The sequence below is a fragment of the Phyllobates terribilis genome, unplaced genomic scaffold, assembly GCF_046119375.1.
Source record: "Phyllobates terribilis strain yellow unplaced genomic scaffold, ASM4611937v1 Scaffold_3__8_contigs__length_932513732, whole genome shotgun sequence".
Taxonomy (NCBI): domain Eukaryota; kingdom Metazoa; phylum Chordata; class Amphibia; order Anura; family Dendrobatidae; genus Phyllobates; species Phyllobates terribilis.
In genome coordinates, this window is record NW_027362763.1 from 203732476 (window position 1) to 203753521 (window position 21046).

At 40.8% G+C, this 21046-nt stretch overlaps 1 protein-coding gene across 4 annotated transcripts in view; it reads left to right on the plus strand.

Annotated features, from left to right (window-relative positions):
- The window catches only part of CROCC2 (ciliary rootlet coiled-coil, rootletin family member 2), a 149901-nt gene that overhangs the window by 70899 nt on the left and 57956 nt on the right, over positions 1 to 21046 (plus strand). For all 4 annotated transcript variants that reach the window (XM_073674531.1, XM_073674534.1, XM_073674532.1 and 1 more), the window contains 7 exons: positions 625 to 700; positions 5967 to 6056; positions 7957 to 8145; positions 9090 to 9280; positions 15540 to 15722; positions 17031 to 17175; positions 17979 to 18125. In XM_073674531.1, coding sequence (XP_073530632.1) covers positions 625 to 700; positions 5967 to 6056; positions 7957 to 8145; positions 9090 to 9280; positions 15540 to 15722; positions 17031 to 17175; positions 17979 to 18125 — 1021 coding nt within the window. The remainder of the gene's footprint in view (positions 1 to 624; positions 701 to 5966; positions 6057 to 7956; positions 8146 to 9089; positions 9281 to 15539; positions 15723 to 17030; positions 17176 to 17978; positions 18126 to 21046) is intronic.

A 21046-nucleotide genomic window follows, 5' to 3' on the forward strand; every position in this document is an offset into this window, starting at 1 on the left:
TGGGTCGCAATGTAGTGCACAGTGTCAGAAAGCTGGTTTTTGCATCCTAGTTCATGGGTTTTCCAGCAGGACAATGACCCCAAACATACTTCAAGAAGCACCTAGAATTGGATGGAAACAAAGCGCTAGAGAGTTCTGAAGTGGCAGCAATGAGTCCGGATCTAAATCCCATTGAACACCTGTGGAAAGATCTTAAAATTGCTGTTGGGAAAAGGCATCCTTGAAATATGAGAGACCTGGAGCAGTTTGTAAATGAAGAGCGGTCCAAAATTCCAGTTGAGCGGTGTAAGAAGCTTGTTGTTGGTTATAGGAAGCGATTAATTGCAGTTATTTATTCCAAAGGGTGTGCAACCAAATATTACGTTGAGGGTGCCAACAATTTTGTCCGGACCATTTTTGGGGTTTTGTGTGAAATTAGGTCCAACTTGCCTTTTTTTCTCTATTTTTTTGTATTCTCTCAATACACACAAAGGAAATAAACATGTGTATAAGAAAACGTGTAATTGCAATAATTTTCTGGGAGAAATACATTTTATGGAACAATTTCTAGGGTGCCAACTCTTTTGGCCATGACTGTATGTAGGGTAATATGAATTGAATATATTTCACTCTGTTTTATGACAGAATCAAGGAGCTATCTACGAAGGTCGACAAGTTGAAAGAAGAGAACAGTAAGATGGAGAAGGAAAAGCAAAGACTAGTAAGTTATTTGGCTCCAAAGTCAAAAGTTTTGACATTTAACAGATATTTTGTTTCGTAGGCTGGATTTGGTAAACTTTATATTATGAAAACCGCTCTTCTCTTACATCTATAACCCCAGGAATCATCTGTTTTCATGGGTGAAAGCCTCATCTGGTTGCAACCAAGAAGTTGTCCATGTATTCCAGCGCAGGAGACATCTTTACAGATTGGCTCTATGTTGTCATTAAAAGGGATTTCCTGAAACAGTGACCCCACTTTTTCACATTCATTAGCCCCAGTGGAACATATGACAAGGGTTACCTTCGGGAAACAAAACCTTTAGGAATTAGCACTATAAAATATCCATATGTTTCTTTTTTTTTGCCCTTTGTGCAGTTGCTTCATCCTACAATCAGCAGTCAGGGGGTTAAGCACAAAAGTATTTAATATACAGAACTTTTTACTATGTACCAGACCATTAACTTTCACCCCGTCAGATGCTTGCAGGTGCGTTCAGGAGGGATCAGCTTATCCATAATAGGGTACTTCACACACGCTCTAATGAAGCAGCCACTAGAAGATGGATTCACTGTGAAGTCCTGAGAGCGATCCTCAGAGAGACTCATTTTTCAGAATCATTACTTTTTTTTTGACTGACACTTTCCAACATCACTCTCCAGGGATTCTCTGTTAACACTGTCACTTGCAGACACTTAATAAAAAGGTCATAAATCGAAGGCAGTGAGTGAAACGAGGCTTTCGGCGTAACATTAAGTCACTCTGAGCTGACATTTCTTTCCAGATGAAGCTGTACATGGTGACTTATTAGAAGCCAAGGCTGGAGAAAAGGGGGGTAATGCATCTTTATAGCCGAACTAAAAGAATACAAAAAAATAACTATGTAAAAGATAAATTCATAAATGAAAAGCACACTGTAGTAAAATAATCCTAATCCTTTGGAAAATACAAAACAGAAAAGGATAAATCTCAGATGTCTTCTAAATCAATGGAGATTTGGATTACAGCTGTTACCTTTGTAAATTGGAAAATTAAAGCAGTACCTGATATCATTTAGGTCTCTTTCCAAAAAATTATTGAAAGAAAATATTTTCACTTGATATTCTGTATTTGGGTTTCCTCTTACCAGTCAAAGAATTAACGCCTCATAAGGCTATGTTCACACATTGCGTTTTTGATGCATTTTTTTTAATGCAAATTTTCTGCTGCGTTTTACAGTACCAGCAAAGTCTGTGAGATTCCAGAAATCTCATGCGCACACCTTGGTTTTTGTGTTATCAGTATTTTGTGCTTTGCATGGTTTTTTTTGCAGAATAGAGCAGGTCACTTCTTTCAGCGTTTTTTCAGCATTTTTCACCCATTGGAAGTAATAGGTGGTGAAAAAAACGCACCAAAAACTCAGGTGTGATTTTTTTTTTTTTCAGCGTTTTTTTGTGCCAAAACCTGATATAGAAATAGAATGAGATTTTTTTTTTCACTGATCTTCATGTACGTGCGTAAAGAGACAAAAGGACAGTGTAAAAACGCACCAAAAAAACAAAGCAAAATCCTGAACAAACCTTCCTTGCAAGAGATCAGGTTTTACTGCAGAAAAAAAAACCGCTGAAAAAATGTAATGTGTGAACATTGCCTTACACATCCGAGTTTCACGTCCATGTTCTGTCCTTTTTTTGTTTGTTTTCTGATAGGCCAAGTACCCATTTTAGTTTACAGCCCTTTTTTACATGTCCATTTTTTTCTTTTTTGCTGACAATGGGACTAAATTAAAAACAGACATATCTGAGATTTGTCTGATTTGCAGACCACACTCCCCCCATTCAAGTGGATAAGTGGGTCCACAAAAAAAATTAAAATGGACAGCACATGGATGGCATTCGTGTTCCATCTTAGTGCTGCCTGTTTTTCACTGATTAATGCTAGGAGTGCCTTGGGAAACCTCCATCAGGTTTTTTTTTCACAAGAACAATTGAAGATACATGGATGGTAAAAACTGACAAATGGACCAAAAATGTGTGAAAATTGGATCCTGCACACTGATAAAAATCAGTCAGATTTTTTTTTGCATGCTAGTATAAGAAACTGACTTCTAAATTCGACCTTACTGTTAGAATTTTGGAAGTTTGTTGCATCATTTTGTGGGTGCAGACTGCATAAGGATTTACACAGCTCCATTTGACTTTAGTAGGATCTTTGTATGACTCAGTCTTTTTAAACAACCAAAATACACACGACTTACAGGTGCTTCTCACAAAATTAGAATATCATCAAAAAGTTAATTTATTTCAGTTCTTCAATACTAAAAGTGAAACTCATATTATATAGAGTCATTACAAACAGAGTGATGTATTTCAAGTGTTTATTTCTGTTAATGTTGATGATTATGACTTACAGCCAGTGAAAACACAAAAGTCATTATCTCAGTAAATTAGAATACTTTATAACAACAGCTTGAAAAATGATTTTAAAATCCGAATCAAGCACAGTGATACTGTTGTTTGTAAACCAGGTATTGGTACTTTTGGCAGTGTGTACAGGTGCCAAGTCCTGCTGGAGAGTGAAATTTCCATCTCCAAAAAGCTTGTCGGCAGAGGGAAGCATGAAGTGCTCTAAAATGTCCTGGTAGACGGCTGCGCTGACTTTGGTCTTGATAAAACACAGTGGACCTACACCAGCAGATGACATGGCTCCCCAAACCATCACTGATTGTGGAAACTTCACACTAGACCTCAAGCAGCTTGGATTGTGACCTCTCCACTCTTCCTCCAGACTCTGGGACCTTGATTTCCAAATGAAAATTGGAACTCTGGGACCTTGTGGAGTGTGTCAATGACTGCCTTCTGGACATCTGTCAAGTCAGCAGTCTTCTCCATGATTGTGGAGCCTACTGAAACAGACTAACAGACCTTTTTAAACGCTTAGGAAGCCTTTGCAGATGTTTTTTGTTAATAATTTTAATTTACTGAGATAATGACTTTTGTGTTTTCATTGGCTGTAAGCCATAATCATCAACATTAACAGAAATAAATACTTGAAATAGATCACTCTGTCCGTAATGACTCTATATAATATATGAGTTTCACTTTTTGTATTGAAGAACTGAAAGAAATTAACTTTTTGATGATATTCTAATTTTGTGAGATGCACCTGTAGATTCAAGTCTATGGTGGCAAAGTCGCATGTGGTTTCCAATCTGCAGCCAAAAATCCAAAAAGACTCAGATTTTTTGTTACTTAAGCAGAATTACAACATGACTCCATTGACAATCATTAGAGATCATGATGCAATTTTCTTTCCAATTTTCATACTGTGCTACACATGGCACCATCTGGTGAAATAAGGTGTCGACTGTGATGTGAATGGCTTATTGTGGCCTTGTCTTTCCATCACTTAGTATAGGCCCCCATATACATTAGAAAACTGTGAGCTGCATTATCTTTCTCCTGCAGCTATTTTTCACGACTTCCCAATACACAGGAACTCTTGGCTTCTCCAAGTGCTCTCCTTGAGACAGTCACTGCTAGTCTCCTCTGACAATAGCTTATCCCCTGAGAGATCAATAAGATCGGGTGGTAGAATTGCAACAAGAAACCCCCCCCCGTACGTGTTAGACAGTAGGCCGATTTCAGCCGGTTGGGCCAACTTTAGTCTAATGTGTATGGGGGCCTTAAGAGACATATTCCTTGTTGTCTACAATTTTTAGACACTAGGTTTGGCTGACTTTTTATATAAATGTATACTCACCTCCCGCAGCGGCACCATTCCAGCGAAGTAGGCACTGCTGTCCCCGGTGGTTGACGTGACATTGCTATGCCACTTGACTATTGCAGTCAATCAGTGGCCACTGACTAGTTGCAGCCTTGATTATTGACATATTGATCAGTGGCCGCACAATGTCACATCACCCGCAGAGAACAGTGGCGCTGACATTGCAGGTGAGTATACATTGTTTTTATTTTCTATAGGGCCCTGAATTGATTAGGCAGGGGTTGCTCAATAGTGGACAACCCATTTAAATGATCGCAGTTGACATGTCTATATGCAACCTTAGTAAAGATATTTATATATGCAAGTGAAGATGGAATCGGTTTTTCTTAAATCACTGATTCAATTATGAATGACGCTGCAGAGATGAAGAAATATTACAAGGAAGATGTTTTTTTTTGAAGATATTGTCCTTTATTGGACATCCCATTATTAATGGCCCCAAGGTACTGGGCCATTAATAAGGATCCCAGCCCAGGATTCTGCATATCAGGGCTGTGGAGTCGGAGTCGGTGCCCATTTTGGTGGAGTCGGTATAAAATGGGCCGACTCAGACTCCTAAAATATATAATAAATTGGGTACAGTAGTTCGATGCAGTTTGTGGAGAATATTTTTTCATAAGAATTTGGGTAAGTTATGAAATGTCCTATAAATGTCTGTCCTATTCCTGATCTAAGGGTCTAGACTTTTAGCTGAGATGAATCTGTGCTGCAGTAAATTTATCACTTAAACATGAGCCATGTATGAGGGTGTTGTGGAGTCGGAGTCGGTGTCATGGAAATTGAGGAGTCGGAGTCGGGGGTTTGGCTTACTGACTCCACAGCCCTGCTGCATATATTTAGAAGAATCTCAAATTACTTAATGGACTGGCTCTGCTCCTCTTCTCTCATCCCCATGTCCCCACCAGTCTCCTGACATAATGTCACGGGACCACTGCAGCCTTCACAGTTAAGACTGGGTGGAAGAACATTTCTTCCGCTTGTATGGAATGTGAAGGCTGCAGCCAATCAGCAGACACTAATTGGCTGCAGTGGTCACATGACAATATTTCTGCTAAGGGACCAGCAGGGAAAACGGATCAGAATGAAGATGCAACACCAGACTGGGAGGTAAGTGTAGCTTTTTTTCATTTATGCAGGACCCCAGGGGCCATTAATAATCTATTTCTGGCCAGCGATATACCCTTAGCTTTTTCTTTACATTGAGCTTTTGAATCTTGTTTGGGTCTTTCTATTACAATCAATTAAGACGATCCAAATATATGAGCTCCCAATGACAGAACGGGACATGATGCACATTTTAATAATGAAGGATGTTCATTTATTAGAAGATTCTATAATGTAAAAAGCAAGAGCATGTACAGCTACTCAATACTGAGCCACCCAGACTCTATGCACTGCCGTACTAGCAGTATACATGGCTGCATGCATAGGTTGGACTATAATGAGTAGTACTACAAGGTGTTACCATATAACAGAAGTGATCTACGTCCTATTTATTGCAGGAAAACACAGGCTGTAACACCTGGCAAGAGCTGGAAGGTGTCAGAGAGGAATGTGAATCGTTGCAGCAGATCTTAAATACCATTACTCAGGTATGTAGCATTGTAATGTATAATGTACTAGAAGCATTGTGCACAAAGACTCTGCAGATTTTAGCAAATAAGTTTTAAAGAGAATCTGTCACCACTCTTGACATGTCTTTTTTTACTAAATACTTGCATTCCTTATAATATAACCATTCTCGGGCACCATTTCTTAGAACTCTATTATGTCATGCCTCTGTTATTCTTCCTGCAAATAAATTGGCAACGGGTATGTTTTATTGCCTGTTTCACTGCCCCCTCCATACTCTCGCACTGATTGGACAGTGTAAGAGGGTGTAGGGTCAGACCCCAACTAAGTTTTAATTAATTGTTAAAATTTGATATCCTCTTTAAAGGGAATATGTCAACAGGTTTTTGCTATTTAATCTGAGAGCAGCATGATGTATAGACAGAGACCCTGATTCCAGCGATGTGTCACTTACTGGGCTGCATGTTGTTGTTTCAATAAAATCACTGTTATATCAGAAGGAGATTATTACCAGAGTACTAGTTGTCCTGTGTCATGTTGTCATCCTTTTCTGTTTAACCCAGCCCCAATACTGATGAGCTACTTTCTGCCTATGCACAGTGTACACAGAAAGCTATCAATCAGTGTTGTGGGTGGAGTTATACATAGCACAGCATTCAGCATTCAGAGAACTGCTAGATCTACAGCAGAGAAAACTGTGATTGTATCAAAACTGCACCAAGCAGTTCTGTACGTTATACATTGCTGAAATCAGGGTCTCTGCCCCTACATCATTCTGCTTTCAGATTACATAGCAAAACCTGGACACAGATTCCCTTTTAAAGTGTTATTCTCATCTTCCATCTCCAGGAATGCATCTGAAAGTTGACAATTCTGAACTGAGACATGGCTCTAACTAAACGCTCAAAAGAATGAACATATATATGTATTTCTATATAAAAAACACTTGCTGTTCATATGTTCAGTTTTTTCAGTCTTCTAGCCGCTTCAGATTTCCAAAACGCCAAACAGTTTTGGTGAACACTTTGGGGAATCTGGGCTTATGAGTCAAATTAAAAGGCCTCTTATTGAATTCAGCACATCTTATTCCTGCCCACCCCTCATTAAGACTGGAGTAGGAAATGCCCAGTCTTAAAGAATCGGAACCACAGTGCTGTTCACTATCAAACAAACCATGATGTCCTATGGGTAGATATTTACTGTATATGTTACAGGTCAGGAGGACCTGAGCAGAATTATACATGGTTACTGTATCTGGATCTATGATGCTGATAGTTTGGGTCGGTAGACTTGCAGCTAGTCCACGTTCACACGTTGAGTATTTGGTCAGTATTTTACCTCAGTATTTGTAAGATAAAACCAGGAGTGGAACAATCAGAGGAAAAGTATAATAGAAACACGTCACCACTTCTGTATTTATCACCCACTCCTGGTTTTGGCTTACAGATACTGAGGTAAATTACTGATCAAATACTGAACGTGTGAACGTGGCCTTAGGCCAAGACTTAAAGCCGTCAAATGCTTTATTGCTGTCTGAATGAGCTATTACTGTACAATATGTGTGCTCATACATGGAAGCCCCTAGAAGTGGTTCCAGGCAGGAGTCTATTGGTATCTGTCAAGTTTGGTCTCTGGTTCTATTTTAGTCTCCAACTAGATATACTGTATATAGACTTTGAATATTGTATTAACTATAATTTGAGATGCTGCCATAATTGTGTGACTATAGATGTGTTCAGATGATGTGATCCAGGTATAGAGGAGCCCTAAAGCCCATTAATTACCATTAAAACACAAAGAATCCATCTTTAGACATCCGCCTCGGTGCATTTACTGTCTTGGTTTTCCAAAATGCACCACATCCTCAAGATGTGAATCCAAATGTAATTGCTATAGTATTTGTATTTTGCTTTTTTTCAGGTTTGTCAAGCTGATACACGGCCTGGTCCTGTGGATGCTGAAGGAGACGGAAAAGCGGCTGATGAATTGAGACGTTCTGTATCTCCATCCAGCAGAAGATCCTCAGCTCGTCTTCATTCACCTTATAGACAAGACACAGCTCTTAAAGCCGTACAGAATGCGTTGCAGATGCGCCAGGACAGAGAAAAAGTAAGGGGGATCATATACAAAATAATTATGGGGGCAGTTTTACAAGAAAGCATTTTTTGATGAATATAATTTCTCCCAAACATTGATATGTCAGAGCGTCGTAAATGTGCAACCTTAAAAGCCATCTACCCTATGCCTATATCTTAAAGCCATTTTTATATATATATATATATATATATATATATATATATATATATATGTATATATTTATATATATATCTATATATATGTATTATAAATAAATATAAATCCATTAGTACATATTATATTAATTTACTTATCAGCAAACCTATGCAGAAAAAGCATGAGGCATTGTCAAAGCAACAGAAAGTGGAAGAAATATAATGTCGACCATGTAATGACTGTAGGAACCATGCTTGGTGGTTTGAGCATCTAGGGTTTGCATAGAATGAAAAGAGATAAAACCTCCAAAAGTCTTAAAGAGTCAAAAAAAAATGGCTTAGTAGAGGTGAGGCTGCTACAAGCTAACAGGAAGATGACAGTGACTTAACCTAGACACTGCCAAAATCACGAAGAAACTTCCAAGAATATCATCCGTATGTGTCAGCGAAGAACTGGAATCTAACCTGGGCTCAAGCTCTAAAAACTGGACAGATGAGGACTGGAAAAATATTGCCTCTGAAGCATCTTATTTTCTGCTTCACCATGTAGATAGCAAGGTAACCCCAAAAATCCTTCTTCTATAAATGATACTTTGGATGAAGCTGTACTTGGTACTAGAGTAATAGACCTAAAGAGGTGCCCAGGGGGGTCAAAAAGTATATTGGCAGCCATAACAGTGCCCTCTTCAGAACTTAATGAAAAATGTTATCTATTTTCCCAGTTATTTCTCCTTTATTTTTACGTATTCACATCAATATTATTTTTTTCTGTAAAAATGGTGATTGTGTACATAGATATTCATCAGACTTCCTGTTGTGCAGGAGCTGCTCTCTGAATTGGCGAGCGCGCTACAGTCTGTGGAGGACACCAAGAGGCAACTGCTGGAGAGTCTGGAAGACTCGGAGAGAAGAGGGCATGAGTTAAAGAGGGAGAAGGATGAGATCAGCAATCTGCTGGAGGGCATAAAACTAGAGTCTCAGAGGTGTCAGTCCAGTATGGAATCTCTAAACAGGTATATTGGTTTGGGTTCATGATTTTTTGTGTCTAATGTTCCCTTTGGAAGAAGACTTTTTTTTTACTTAATTGCAGCATAGTTTTTATGGGTTAAAGTTTCTCTTTGTGGAGAGCTTGAAGTTGGCATAGGGACACTTATAGGACATACAATGCTCCCCTGGGAATTTAAAGATTTAGAGATTAAGAGAAGAAGAACTTTAGGACCACCTATTGATAGTGCCAATATTAAAAGTCAATATCGACCCTATAAAGGCCCTTGCCACATGGCCTAGAATATAAAAAAAACAAAAAACTCCATTTGCAGGCACATGTTTCAGGCTGTTTGCCCCTCATTAGTGATGAGCGAGCATGCTCGTTACTAGAGATTTACAAGCATGCTCGTGTGCTTTCCGAGTATCTTCAGCATGCTCAGGTGTTATGTTTTAGTCACTCCATGCTCATGATTTGCGACTGTTTGACAGCTTTAATACATGTGAGGAATGCATGTTTCTTAGGCATTCCTCACATATATTAAAGCTGTCGAACAGTCGCTAATCATGAGCACTGAGTGACTAAAACATAACACCGAGCACGCTGAAGATACTCGGCGAGCACCCGAGCATGCTCGTCAAAAGGGTTAACAGAACATGCTCGGTCATCACTACCCCTCATCAGTGGAAAGTGGGAGAACTGATTTGGCTGCGTGAGAGGCCTTTGACCTGTTCTAAGGTCTAAAGTTTCTCCTAATGCAAAGTGCCAAATTGGCATACGGAGACTTTTGGGCCATGAAATGTTATCCTAAATCATGTTGCAAGTTCCTTTAGAGTTAATCTGTCAGCAGGTTTTTGTTATTTAATCTGAGAGCAGCATACTATAGAGAAAGACAGCCTTATTCCAGGGATGTCACATATTAGGCTGTTTTTTGTAGTTTCAATACAATCAGTATTTTATCAGCAGGAGATTATCATTGGCTGACTAGGTCTCACGTGCAAGCCAGTCCAGCTAATGTGTGTAACCTCGCCCCCACCATTGATTGGCAGCTTGCCGACAATGCACAGTGTACACAGAAAGCTGGCAATCAGGGTTGTAGGCGGGGTTATACACAGCTCAGCATTGTGACCACTGCTACCTCTACAACAGAGAAAACAGGGATTCTATCAAAACTGCACCAAGCAGTCCAGTGAGTGACAAGTTGTTGCAGTTCGGCTCTCTGTCATAAATCATGCTGCTCTCAGACTACATAGCTAAACTGACATATTATCTGCTGACATATTATCATTAAGAGGTCTATATTGATTTTTAGGATTGCAACATCCAGTAGGTGGCACTACAGTTCTAGTTCTCTTCCTCTCTGAAGAGGATATTTTCATATTTAAATTTCCATGGGACATTGCATGGCCTATAAGCCTCCTTACACTGGCTTAGTACACTCAACAAGGAGAAACTTTATCGCTGACACCCTCTGTTCTAAGCCTGTCACCCAGCCAAACCAGTTCTCCTGCTTTGCACTAATGAGAGGCAAACACCCCAAAACACGTGTCTGCAAATGGAGTTTCTGATTTGGCTTCTTAACCTGTCATGTGGCAAGGCCTTTTAAAGGGTTGATATGTACTTTTAGAATTACTATGTCTAATATGTGGCACTAGAGTTCCTGTCCTCTTCCTCATTAAAGAGGCTATTTGTATGCTTTTTATGATTTGTTTGCTAAAAACTGTTATTTTATTTCCACTTCAATCACATGTACTTCTGGCATGTTAGAGATTTATTTTACATGGGTTTCTAAATGTATTGAACTGGGGCTGTCTAGTAGTGCATAACCCCTTTAAGTCTAATACTGCTGTGCCCCTTATAATTGCCTGACTGTATATATTTTTTATTATGCACAAAAAAGGAAATAAAAAGGATAAAATAAATGCAATAAGAAAAAGAAGCACATAAAAGTAAAGGAATTATTGCTGAGGAAGAAAGGAATAGAGTGCAATGCAATGCAGTGAATATAGCAAATCAGATATCATGCTTTGCACTGAGGAGGAGTAACACCTCGAAACACGTGTCTGCAAATTGGTTTGACTTATATCCTAAATCATGTGGCAAGGCTTGTTAAAGGATCAATATTGACTTTTAGGATTCGGACTTCCAATAGGTGACACTAGAGTTCAAAATCGTCTTCCTCTCTTAAAAGGCAAATTGTGTGTTTAATTTCCCAGAGGAGCTTTGCATGGCCTATAAGTCTCCTTATCCTGGCATGTCAGGCACGTCACTCTCCACTAGGAGAAATGTGACGTTTAGACCCCAAGCTGGGAATATGGGATTTGGTCTGTCTGTTGGATATAAAGCCATGGTATGAGATCTTATTGGGAAACAATACAGCATGGTATTGAACAAAACTGAATTTTGGGATAGATTTGGAAGCAGTTTTTGTTGTCAGTAGGTGAATGGGAGGAGGACTATGGAAAGAGCCCATTGAATGATGAGCACGTCTTATCCATAGTGTGAGTCCAAGCTTGCAGTGATATTGGATGGGGTCTAGTACCTGGTGCCAGAACTGATACATGATACTTCCAGATTAGATGGACAGCAGAAGTCTAGCTGCTGTAGAGACAGACTCGGTGTCTGCTTTTCTACTATATTGTTTGAGTCTCCATTCAGCCGTCCCTGAAGGAAGGAATGGTTATCTCACTCCATTGTTTCATTGTAAGCGCACTTTATTGTACAACACTACACATATATACATACGGCACAACATGTTACCTTTAAAGTGAACCCGGCCCAAATGATTCTGTGATACCGAAAACAACTGTAGTGTTATAGGGAAATGTGCTTTTCTGTTTCGTAAGAGTTTGCCGACACATCTGCTTGTATGTCCTGACATATGATGAAGGGCTGGTGACGGACTGCGAGTGACATGACATACTAGCTGGGAAATATCATATTATTGAGTTTTATAGAAGTAGAAATGGTGTATATTTTATTGGAGATGTGCCATATTCACAGGCAATCATTAACCGAGCTATAGGATGACCCCTCCGTAGACTGCACTGCTTGGGAGTGTTTCATGTCAGACCATGGGCATAGGATGCTGCCGATATGAGGCAGACACTGAGCAAAAAGCATCAGTTCCTCCTGCATAGGCCATTCCCATCAGAAAAGTGAGGCCTATTGTCGCAATAGTGCCGGGGGCTTTAATCAGTGCTGTGGCCTCCATACACATTAGATAAAAGTTGGGATCGGCCGACCATCTAATATTGTATGTTGGTGTTTCCCAGCGTTCCTCGACAGATCATCACCTTGGCAGAGAGATAAGCTGCTGTCAGATAATTCTGGTAATGGCTTCTCATCGTGCCTAGCGCTCTCGTGTAAGGAGAACTTGGGAGAGATAGCTGTGTGCCAAATGTTCGGATGGCCGACAGCTATCAAATATGTTTGTCCAGCTAAAGAACAGACAGATTAGGGCTCACGAGAGATCCAGTGGAGAGGAGTGAGGTGTTTGGATGTAATATATTTACCTAAAAGGGTATTCCCATCTCAGAGAGTCTATCCCAATATGTAGCAGGTGTAATAATAATAATATTATCAAATATCTACAATTAGAAATGTAGTATAGTTCTTCTGATTCGCTATGTCACTTAACCATGTGCAGGGCATTGCAGTAACTTAGGTATCCATGGTTATGATCACTCATAAAGTGTTAGTTAGTTAGTTGTTAGTGGTCATAACCATGGATACCTAAGCTACTGTAAGGCCCTACATATGGAGTAAGCGACACAGCAAATCAGAACTGCACTGTACTACATTTCTAATTGGAGGTATTTGCTAATATTAGTAATATTATTATTATTACATCTACTACATATTAGGATAGGATCTCTGAGATGGGAATACCCCTTTAATGCAAATTTACTCATGTGTCTTACACCTTCTCCCTTCCACTCCTAAGATTTGTTCTAGTTTGTGGCTTGTCTTGTGTTCGCTCCTTCAGCTTGTATATACAGTGATTCGCTCATATTCTTTAGGAGATGTTTAAGAATCATAGAATATTAGAGTTGGAGGGGATCTGATCCAACCCCCTGCTTAATGCAGGATTCACTAAACCATCTCAGACAGATGTCTGTCCAGCCTCTGTGTGAAGACTTCCATTGAAGGAGAACTCACCACCTCTCATGGCCGCCTGTTCCACTCGTTAATCACCCTCACTGTCAAAAAGTTTTTTTTCTAATATCTAATCTGTATCTTCTCCCATTCAGTTTCATCCCATTGCTTCTCGTGTTCCCATGTTCAAATGAGAATAAAGCTGATCCCTCTACAGTGTGACAGCCCTTGAGATATTCATAGACAGCTATTAAGACTCCTCTCAGTCTTCTCTTTTGCAAGTTAAACATTCCCAAATCCTCTAACCGTTCCTCATAGGACATTGTTGGCAGACCGGTCACCATTTTGGCCGCTCTTCTCTGAACTTGCTCCAGTTTCTTCATGTCTTTTTTAAGATGTGGTGTCCAGAACTAGACACAGTATTCCAGATGAGGTCTGAGCAAGGAGGAGTAGAGGGGGATAATTACTTCACATGATCTAGACTGTATGCTTCTGTTAATGCAACCCAGAATTGTATTTGCCTTTTTGCTGCTGCATCACACTGTTGACTCATGTTCAGTCTGTGATCTATTAGTAGACTCAAGTCTTTATCATACGTGCAGTTGCTGTGTTTTCAAGAACCCAACACTTTTTGCTTACTGTCTTCCTCCTAGTAAAAGCAACTTAAACCCACAATCTGTTCTCCAATAAACTCTGCGAGAGTAAGATTTTAGGTAAAGGAAATAGAGCATTAAAAAATGGCATCAGCAACATACAAAGCTATCAAAGGAAACGTCCCAGGATTTACAGTACATTACTAGTGTGATTGATCAGTTCCTTCACATGTATCCCATGTAGTCATATATACCTAGTGTTCTTTTTTTTTACATTTCCATGCCCATTTTGAACACATTGCGGAAGATTATTAAACTAAATGTACCAGAAATGTAGTGCAATTTTCTAAAAAAAATAACTGGCCTTCTTGATTTGCAAAATATTTATGTTCTTTACATACTTTTCGTGCCTTAGGGTGCTTTCACACTGCGTTTTGGCACCCGTTTGTTGGTCCCATCGAGGCTTACGTCCCCCCGCAAAACAGGATTCGGGCGTATGTGCCGACGGAGCCATATACTATATTGGTGCCGACAGGCGGCCACTCAGATATAGTAGACTGTGAAAACGGCACTCAGTCGATAGAGATGATCCTCAGTTTCCTTGTCATTATCCATATGACCTATTCTCTGCTAACCACAACCCTATAAACGTCATATATAGCCCTTTCCACTTCCTGCTGACTCCAACTCAAAAACATCTCCCGGATCCGCACATTCCTCAGCTGCAAATTTGCAAAAACACTAGTGTATGCCCTCATCATCTCCCACCTCGACTACTGCAACCTCCTGCTCTGTGGTCTCCCTTCTAACACTCTCGCACCCCTCCAATCTATCCTAAACTCTGCTGCCCACTAATCCACCTGTCCCCCCGCTATTCCCCGGCCTCTCCTCTCTGTTAATCCATCTACTGGCTCCCCATTGCCCAGAGACTCCAGTTCAAAATCCTAACCCTGGCATACAAAGCCATCCACAACCTGTCTCCTCCATACATCTGTGACCTAGTCTCCCGGTACTTACCGGCACGCAACCTCCGATCCTCACAAGATCTCCTTCTCTACTCCCCTCTTATCTCCTCTTCCCACAATCGCATACAAGATTTCTCCTGTGCATCTGGAACTCTTTACCCCAAAACATCAGGCTCTCGCCTACCGTGGAAACCTTCAAAAGGAACTTGAAGGCCTACCTCTTCCGACAAACCTACAACCTGCAGTAACCCTGGCTCCACGATACCGCTGCACGACCAGTTCTACCCTCACCTACTGTATCCTCACCCATCCCTTGTAGATTGTGAGCCCTCGCGGGCAGGGTCCTCTCTCCTCTTGTACCAGTCTCTGACTTGTATTGTTCAAGATTATTGTAATTGTTTTTGTATGTATACCCCTTTTTCACATGTAAAGCACCATGGAATAAATGGCGATATAATAAATAATAATAATAAAAATATGGGCCTGTATGACACTGTCACCTGTGGTACCTTTTTTTTTAAGGCACCTTAATTTTTGTGTTTTCGTTTCACACATTTTAAACTTTTATTGCAATTTGAAAGAAGATGTTACATATAAGAAAAATTAATTATTTGCATTCTTGACCTCTCAGAGAGAAGGAAGCCATAGAAGAGTCATTAGAGACAGCAAAACAGAGGTCCGAGGCATCCCTGATGGAGATTGAGAGGCTGAAGGCCGTGAATACAGAGTTACTGCGGCAGAGGGAGATCCTGGAAGAGCAAAAGGAGGAACTGAACCGGGAGCAAGACCGTAACCAGAAGGAACTGGAGAGAGGGTAAGAAAAGGAAGCAACGTCTTCTCCTACAGTATTAATTTATAACAATGACATAATTATTCATCACGTGGCACTAACATTGCTACACTGAAATGATGAAGCGAAATATAAACTGCGGAGAATATGTGGCGTGTGATGTGGGCTGCCATGATTACTTATGGATTTTGTGGTTGCTGTTTGTCATTTTCTCCATGCATATTTGCTGTCAGTATTGTGAGTGCTGCTCAAAACTGTGGCAAGTACCAAGTACTGGTTTGTTGCAGCTTTCTCAGGAGTTTAAAATGACCTGGAACCTGCACTATAAGGCTGGAGACACACTCAGCATTCTTCTGATCATTTTTTTTTCTTCGTTTCATGTTTAGCAGCATGTTTTATTGCTTTTTTTAAGGTTTTATTGAAACACTAAACACTTTACATACAATTCAGTTCGATTTGTGGTGTTTTTGGGGTCTGTGGCGTTTTTATTTTTTTTATGCCGCACGCTTCAGGTTTGGAGTTTTTTTGTCTTTTTCCCCCATTAGTTAGAGAAGAAAACATCATGCAACATAAAACATGTAAAGTATATTATTTACAAAGTTGTAGAATTATATATTCAATATTTATAAGTAGAATAGGAGTGGACATAAATAGATAAGGGGGCCCACTTTCACATCCAAAAAAGCAAACAGCTACTATCATAGAGAAAACGATCCTCAACTGTGGACCTCTGCTAACTCAGATTCATTAAAGAGTTATTCTCATGTTCTTCAATTGGTATGGTTTGTTAGACATCATTAAAACAAGTACATTTGAAATTGACTTGATTTTACTATCTGCTGTCGTTCTCCTGCTAAGTGAGCTTTTATCTTTCATTGTTTGTTGCTTGTTAACAAGGGAACCGACCACTAGAACCTGGTTGAGTATGTACAATAGCTACATACCAGGATGGCATCTTATCAACTAGCTCTTGAGATCCCAGCTACTTATTTCCAGACCATTCATTTCTATAAAGTAGTTTTACACTGCTGCTCACTTCACCCTCCCTTTCTGCTCCTGACCCACAGCTATTATCAGCCCTGCAAAATCACAAGCCCCCATCCTCCATCTGTCCATCTATTGTATAGAATGATCAGTTCTGTTATCACTGCTCACTTTCCCTATGAGCTGCTGAGCAGTGCGCTTATTCAAAGACGCTGTTATCTCTATATCTAAATGTAGAAATAACAGTGCAGACGTGCCAATATCTTTACAGTAATGATTGCAATAAACAGTTTAGTTCTACCTTGGCTCAAGAGACCTCCTAATATTTAATTCTGTATGCCGATATAGGCAAAGGACTCAGGAAAAGTTGGAAGAAAAAGTCTCACTTCTGAAGAAAGACCTGGTTACTGTCAGAGAGAGCTTAAGTCAGACGGTACTTGAAAGAGACGTTCTGCAAGGAGAGAAAGATGCTGTATCCAGTGCTCTCAGAAAGGTACATATTTGGATGAAAAAAGAGCATGTTTTATAAGTTATCTTCCATGTAATGTCACTTATACTATATAGATAGATATTATTTTTGTAACTGTGCAGAAGAAAGTCAACAGGGACATAAACAAGGTGTGTAACAATGGATGGTGTTGAGAATACTGCCATACCTATGCTGGTTTTTGATGGCGGCCCAATGGTTCCTCTGCCACATATGAGGACAGCTGCATTATAAATGACGTTTGGTGGCCTGATACAGAAGCTTCAGGACAGAACAGAGTACAATAAAGTATTATAACATCTTGTGACTTTTGGCATTTTCACGTCAATTTCGGACAGCTCCAACAAAATGGGCACAGCTGCGGAGGAGTCAGGGGTGGAATGAGGCATGGCAACTCCCACCCGACAAATTAATTAAGAGTGACGGCGTTCCCTGACTGGAGTATTATTTGTGGAGATGGACGGAGGCGCACACCACTGATAGATTGCGCCAAATTTATTAAGTGGTGTACACCTCTTAATAAAGTAGGCGCTTCTTATGCGTGCCCATCATTAAGACAAAACATCAGTCCTATAGTGTTCCAGTTAAACTATCCCTAATTAATAGGACAATGCGGATAAAAACGGCTTTTATGTTAATACTAGAGAATCTGTAAGTGTTAATCCAAGAAGAGTGATCACCGGGCCATGCCACATAGACTATCATTCTTGGTCCAAGAACTCTGCATGAGTTGCAAAATATTGATCTAAGCACAGTACACAGTGTCTCTGGTGTTAATTGTGTGTTTTTAACATGGATTTCCATGCCAGGCTGAGTCTAGCAGAGCGGAGCTAGAGCTGGCAATGAACCAGATGCGCAGTGAACGGGCGGCTCTAAACGACTCGTTGGCCAAAATGGGGGCATTGAACGAAGGTTTAGCACAAGATAAAGTGGCCCTGAATCGGCTGATTTTACAGGTACTTCTTGCTCTTAACTTGTTTGCTTTAAACTTACATTCACTATGTCATTTCTAAGATATTTTATACAATTGTATTGATTCTTCATCCACCTGTGTATACAGTGGGTATAGAAAAGTCTACACACCCCCTGTTAAAAAGCCAGATTTTTGTCATGTAAAAATCAGACAAAGAAGAATCATTTCAAAACTTTTTCATCTTTAATATAACCCATAACCTGTACAAATCCATTGAGAAACAAGCTGAGATCATTTTGAGGTGGAAAGTAAAAATAACAAAATTAAAGTAATGTGGTTACGTAAGTGTGGGCGCCCTCTTATAAGTGAGGATGTGGTTGTGCTCAGAATTAACCAATCACATTTAGTGCTCGTACACATGGCGGTTTTAATCAGACGATTGCTATCCATGGTTTTGATAGCACTCCACGTTATTCTATGGGGCTGTGCACATATCTGATATTTTGCTCAGACAGAATGGTCCTAGAAAAAAAAATCACAGAATGCTCAATTTGCCTCCGAGAATCAGATATCACTCATCCATTCATGTCTATGGGTCCATAGCAAAATCAGACTGCACTCAGATGACAAACTGTTTTTCTTCTCCCCGTCCCTCTGAGAAAATCAGATCCCACTCTAATCAAAGTCTTATCAGAGTGTGATTAGCATAAATTTCATTTAAGGAGAGAAATCGGCCGTGTGACTCTAGCCTTAAACTCATGTTAAACCGATCCACTCATATCTACCATTCATGCAATCATAGGATCATATGTTCAAGTCTTCTTGGGAGACTAATAAGTATTGTATATATAAAAAAAAAAAAGTTTTTAGGTGTTTAAAAAAAGAAACAAAGAAATAACCACACCCCAAAATCCCAGTTTTCCCAATAAAATAATAGTTTAAGAAAAGCAAACGCCCCTAAACAAGACACATATTTGGTATCATTGGGTCTGTAATCACCCATACTATAGAACTGTGCCATTACTTATCTCTCATGGTGAACTCCGTAAATAAATCCGAAAAACAATACCAGATTTGGCGGCCACTCACTTCCTCTTGATTACTTACACATCTGAAGGCGGGGACAGTGACGACAGCGCTGATTGGGGCGCAGGGCTCACGTGTCATAACAACCTCATGTGAGCCCCAAGAGAGCGAGTGCCGACACCACTGGAACAGCGCCGGCACCGGAGGGAAGTATAGGTGTTTTTATTTTAACGGGACTAAACATGGGGAATGAGAAGGGGTTGTCCAAGTAGTGGACAACCCCTTTAAGTAGTAAGTTATATTTACTCCAATATAGTGCCACTGACAAATACAACTCATCCTGTCAAAAACAAGCCCTCATACCACTATATTAATAAAAAAAAAAAGGAACATATTATGGCTCATGGAAAGTGACAATGGAAAAACAAAATAAAATGATACTTCCTAAAGACCCAAAATGGGCCAGCCCTTAAGAAGTTAAAGGTAACCTCCTAGATCCTGTAAGCCTCCCAAATCACCCTTATTACCTTAGGTCCTAGAGCCCGATTCTTTCATCCCAATGACTTCCTTGATATCCCACACAGGTGTTCCTATGTGCTCAACAACAACTTTTTATTGCCATCCTCAGCATAAATAAATTAACCTGACTTGCATGGCGGGGCTTCTCTTTTACCGTGGAGCAGTCCTACCTTTGATGTTGGTATCATGCCCACCTTGGTTTAATTGATGTCTTCCCACTTTCCAGGTTATCTGTTTGTTGCAGGAAATCCGGGCTTCTATATTGTGCTGTCCTTGCTCAGGAGGGCTAGTGAGCCTGATTCTGGATGTCAGTCATGCCCAGGAGGGCTAGTGAGCCTGATTTTGGATGTCAGTCGTACCCAGGAGAGCTAGTGAGCCTGATTCTGGATGCCAGACATGCCCAGGAGAGCTAGTGAGCCTGATTCTGGATGTCAGTCATGCCCAGGAGGCCTAGTGAGCCTGATTATGGATGTCAGTCATGCCCAGGAGGGCTAGTGAGCCTGATTCTGGATGTCAGTCATGCCCAGGAGGGCTAGTGAGCCTGATTTTGGATGTCAGTCGTACCCAGGAGGGCTAGTGAGCCTGATTCTGGATGCCAGACATGCCCAGGAGGGCTAGTGAGCCTGATTCTGGATGTCAGTCATGCCCAGGAGGCCTAGTGAGCCTGATTCTGGATGTCAGTCATACCCAGGAGGGCTAGTGAGCCTGATTCTGGATGTCAGTTATTCCCAGCAGGTCCTAGTGAGCCTGATTCTGGATGCCAGACATGCCCAGGAGGCCTAGTGAGCCTGATTCTGGATGTCAGTCATTCTCAGGAGGGCTCGTGTGCCTGATTATGGATGTCAGTCATACCCATGAGGGCTAGTGTGCCTGATTCTGGATGTTAGTCATGCCCAGGAGGGCCTAGTGAGCCTGATTCTGGATGTTTGTCATGCCCTGGAGGGCCTAGTGAGCCTGACTCTGGATGTCAGTTATGCCCAGCAGGGCCTAGTGAGCCTGATTCTGGATGTCAGTCATGCCCAGGAGGGCCTAGTGAGCCTGATTCTGGATGTCAGTCATGCCCAGGAGGGCCTAGTGAGCCTGATTCTGGATGTCAGTCATGCCCAGGAGGGCCTAGTGAGCCTGATTCTGGATGTTTGTCATGCCCAGGAGGGCTAGTGAGCCTGATTCTGGATGTCAGTCATGCCCAGGAGGGCTAGTGAGCCTGATTCTGGATGTCAGTCATGCCCAGGAGGGCCTAATGAGCCTGATTCTGGATGTCAGTCATGCCCAGGAGGGCTAGTGTGCCTGATTATGGATGTCAGTCATGCCCAGGAGGGCTAGTGAGCCTGACTCTGGTTATCCGTTATGCCCAGGAGGGCCTAGTGAGCCTGATTATGGATGTCAGTCATGCCCAGGAGGGCTAGTGATCCTGATTCC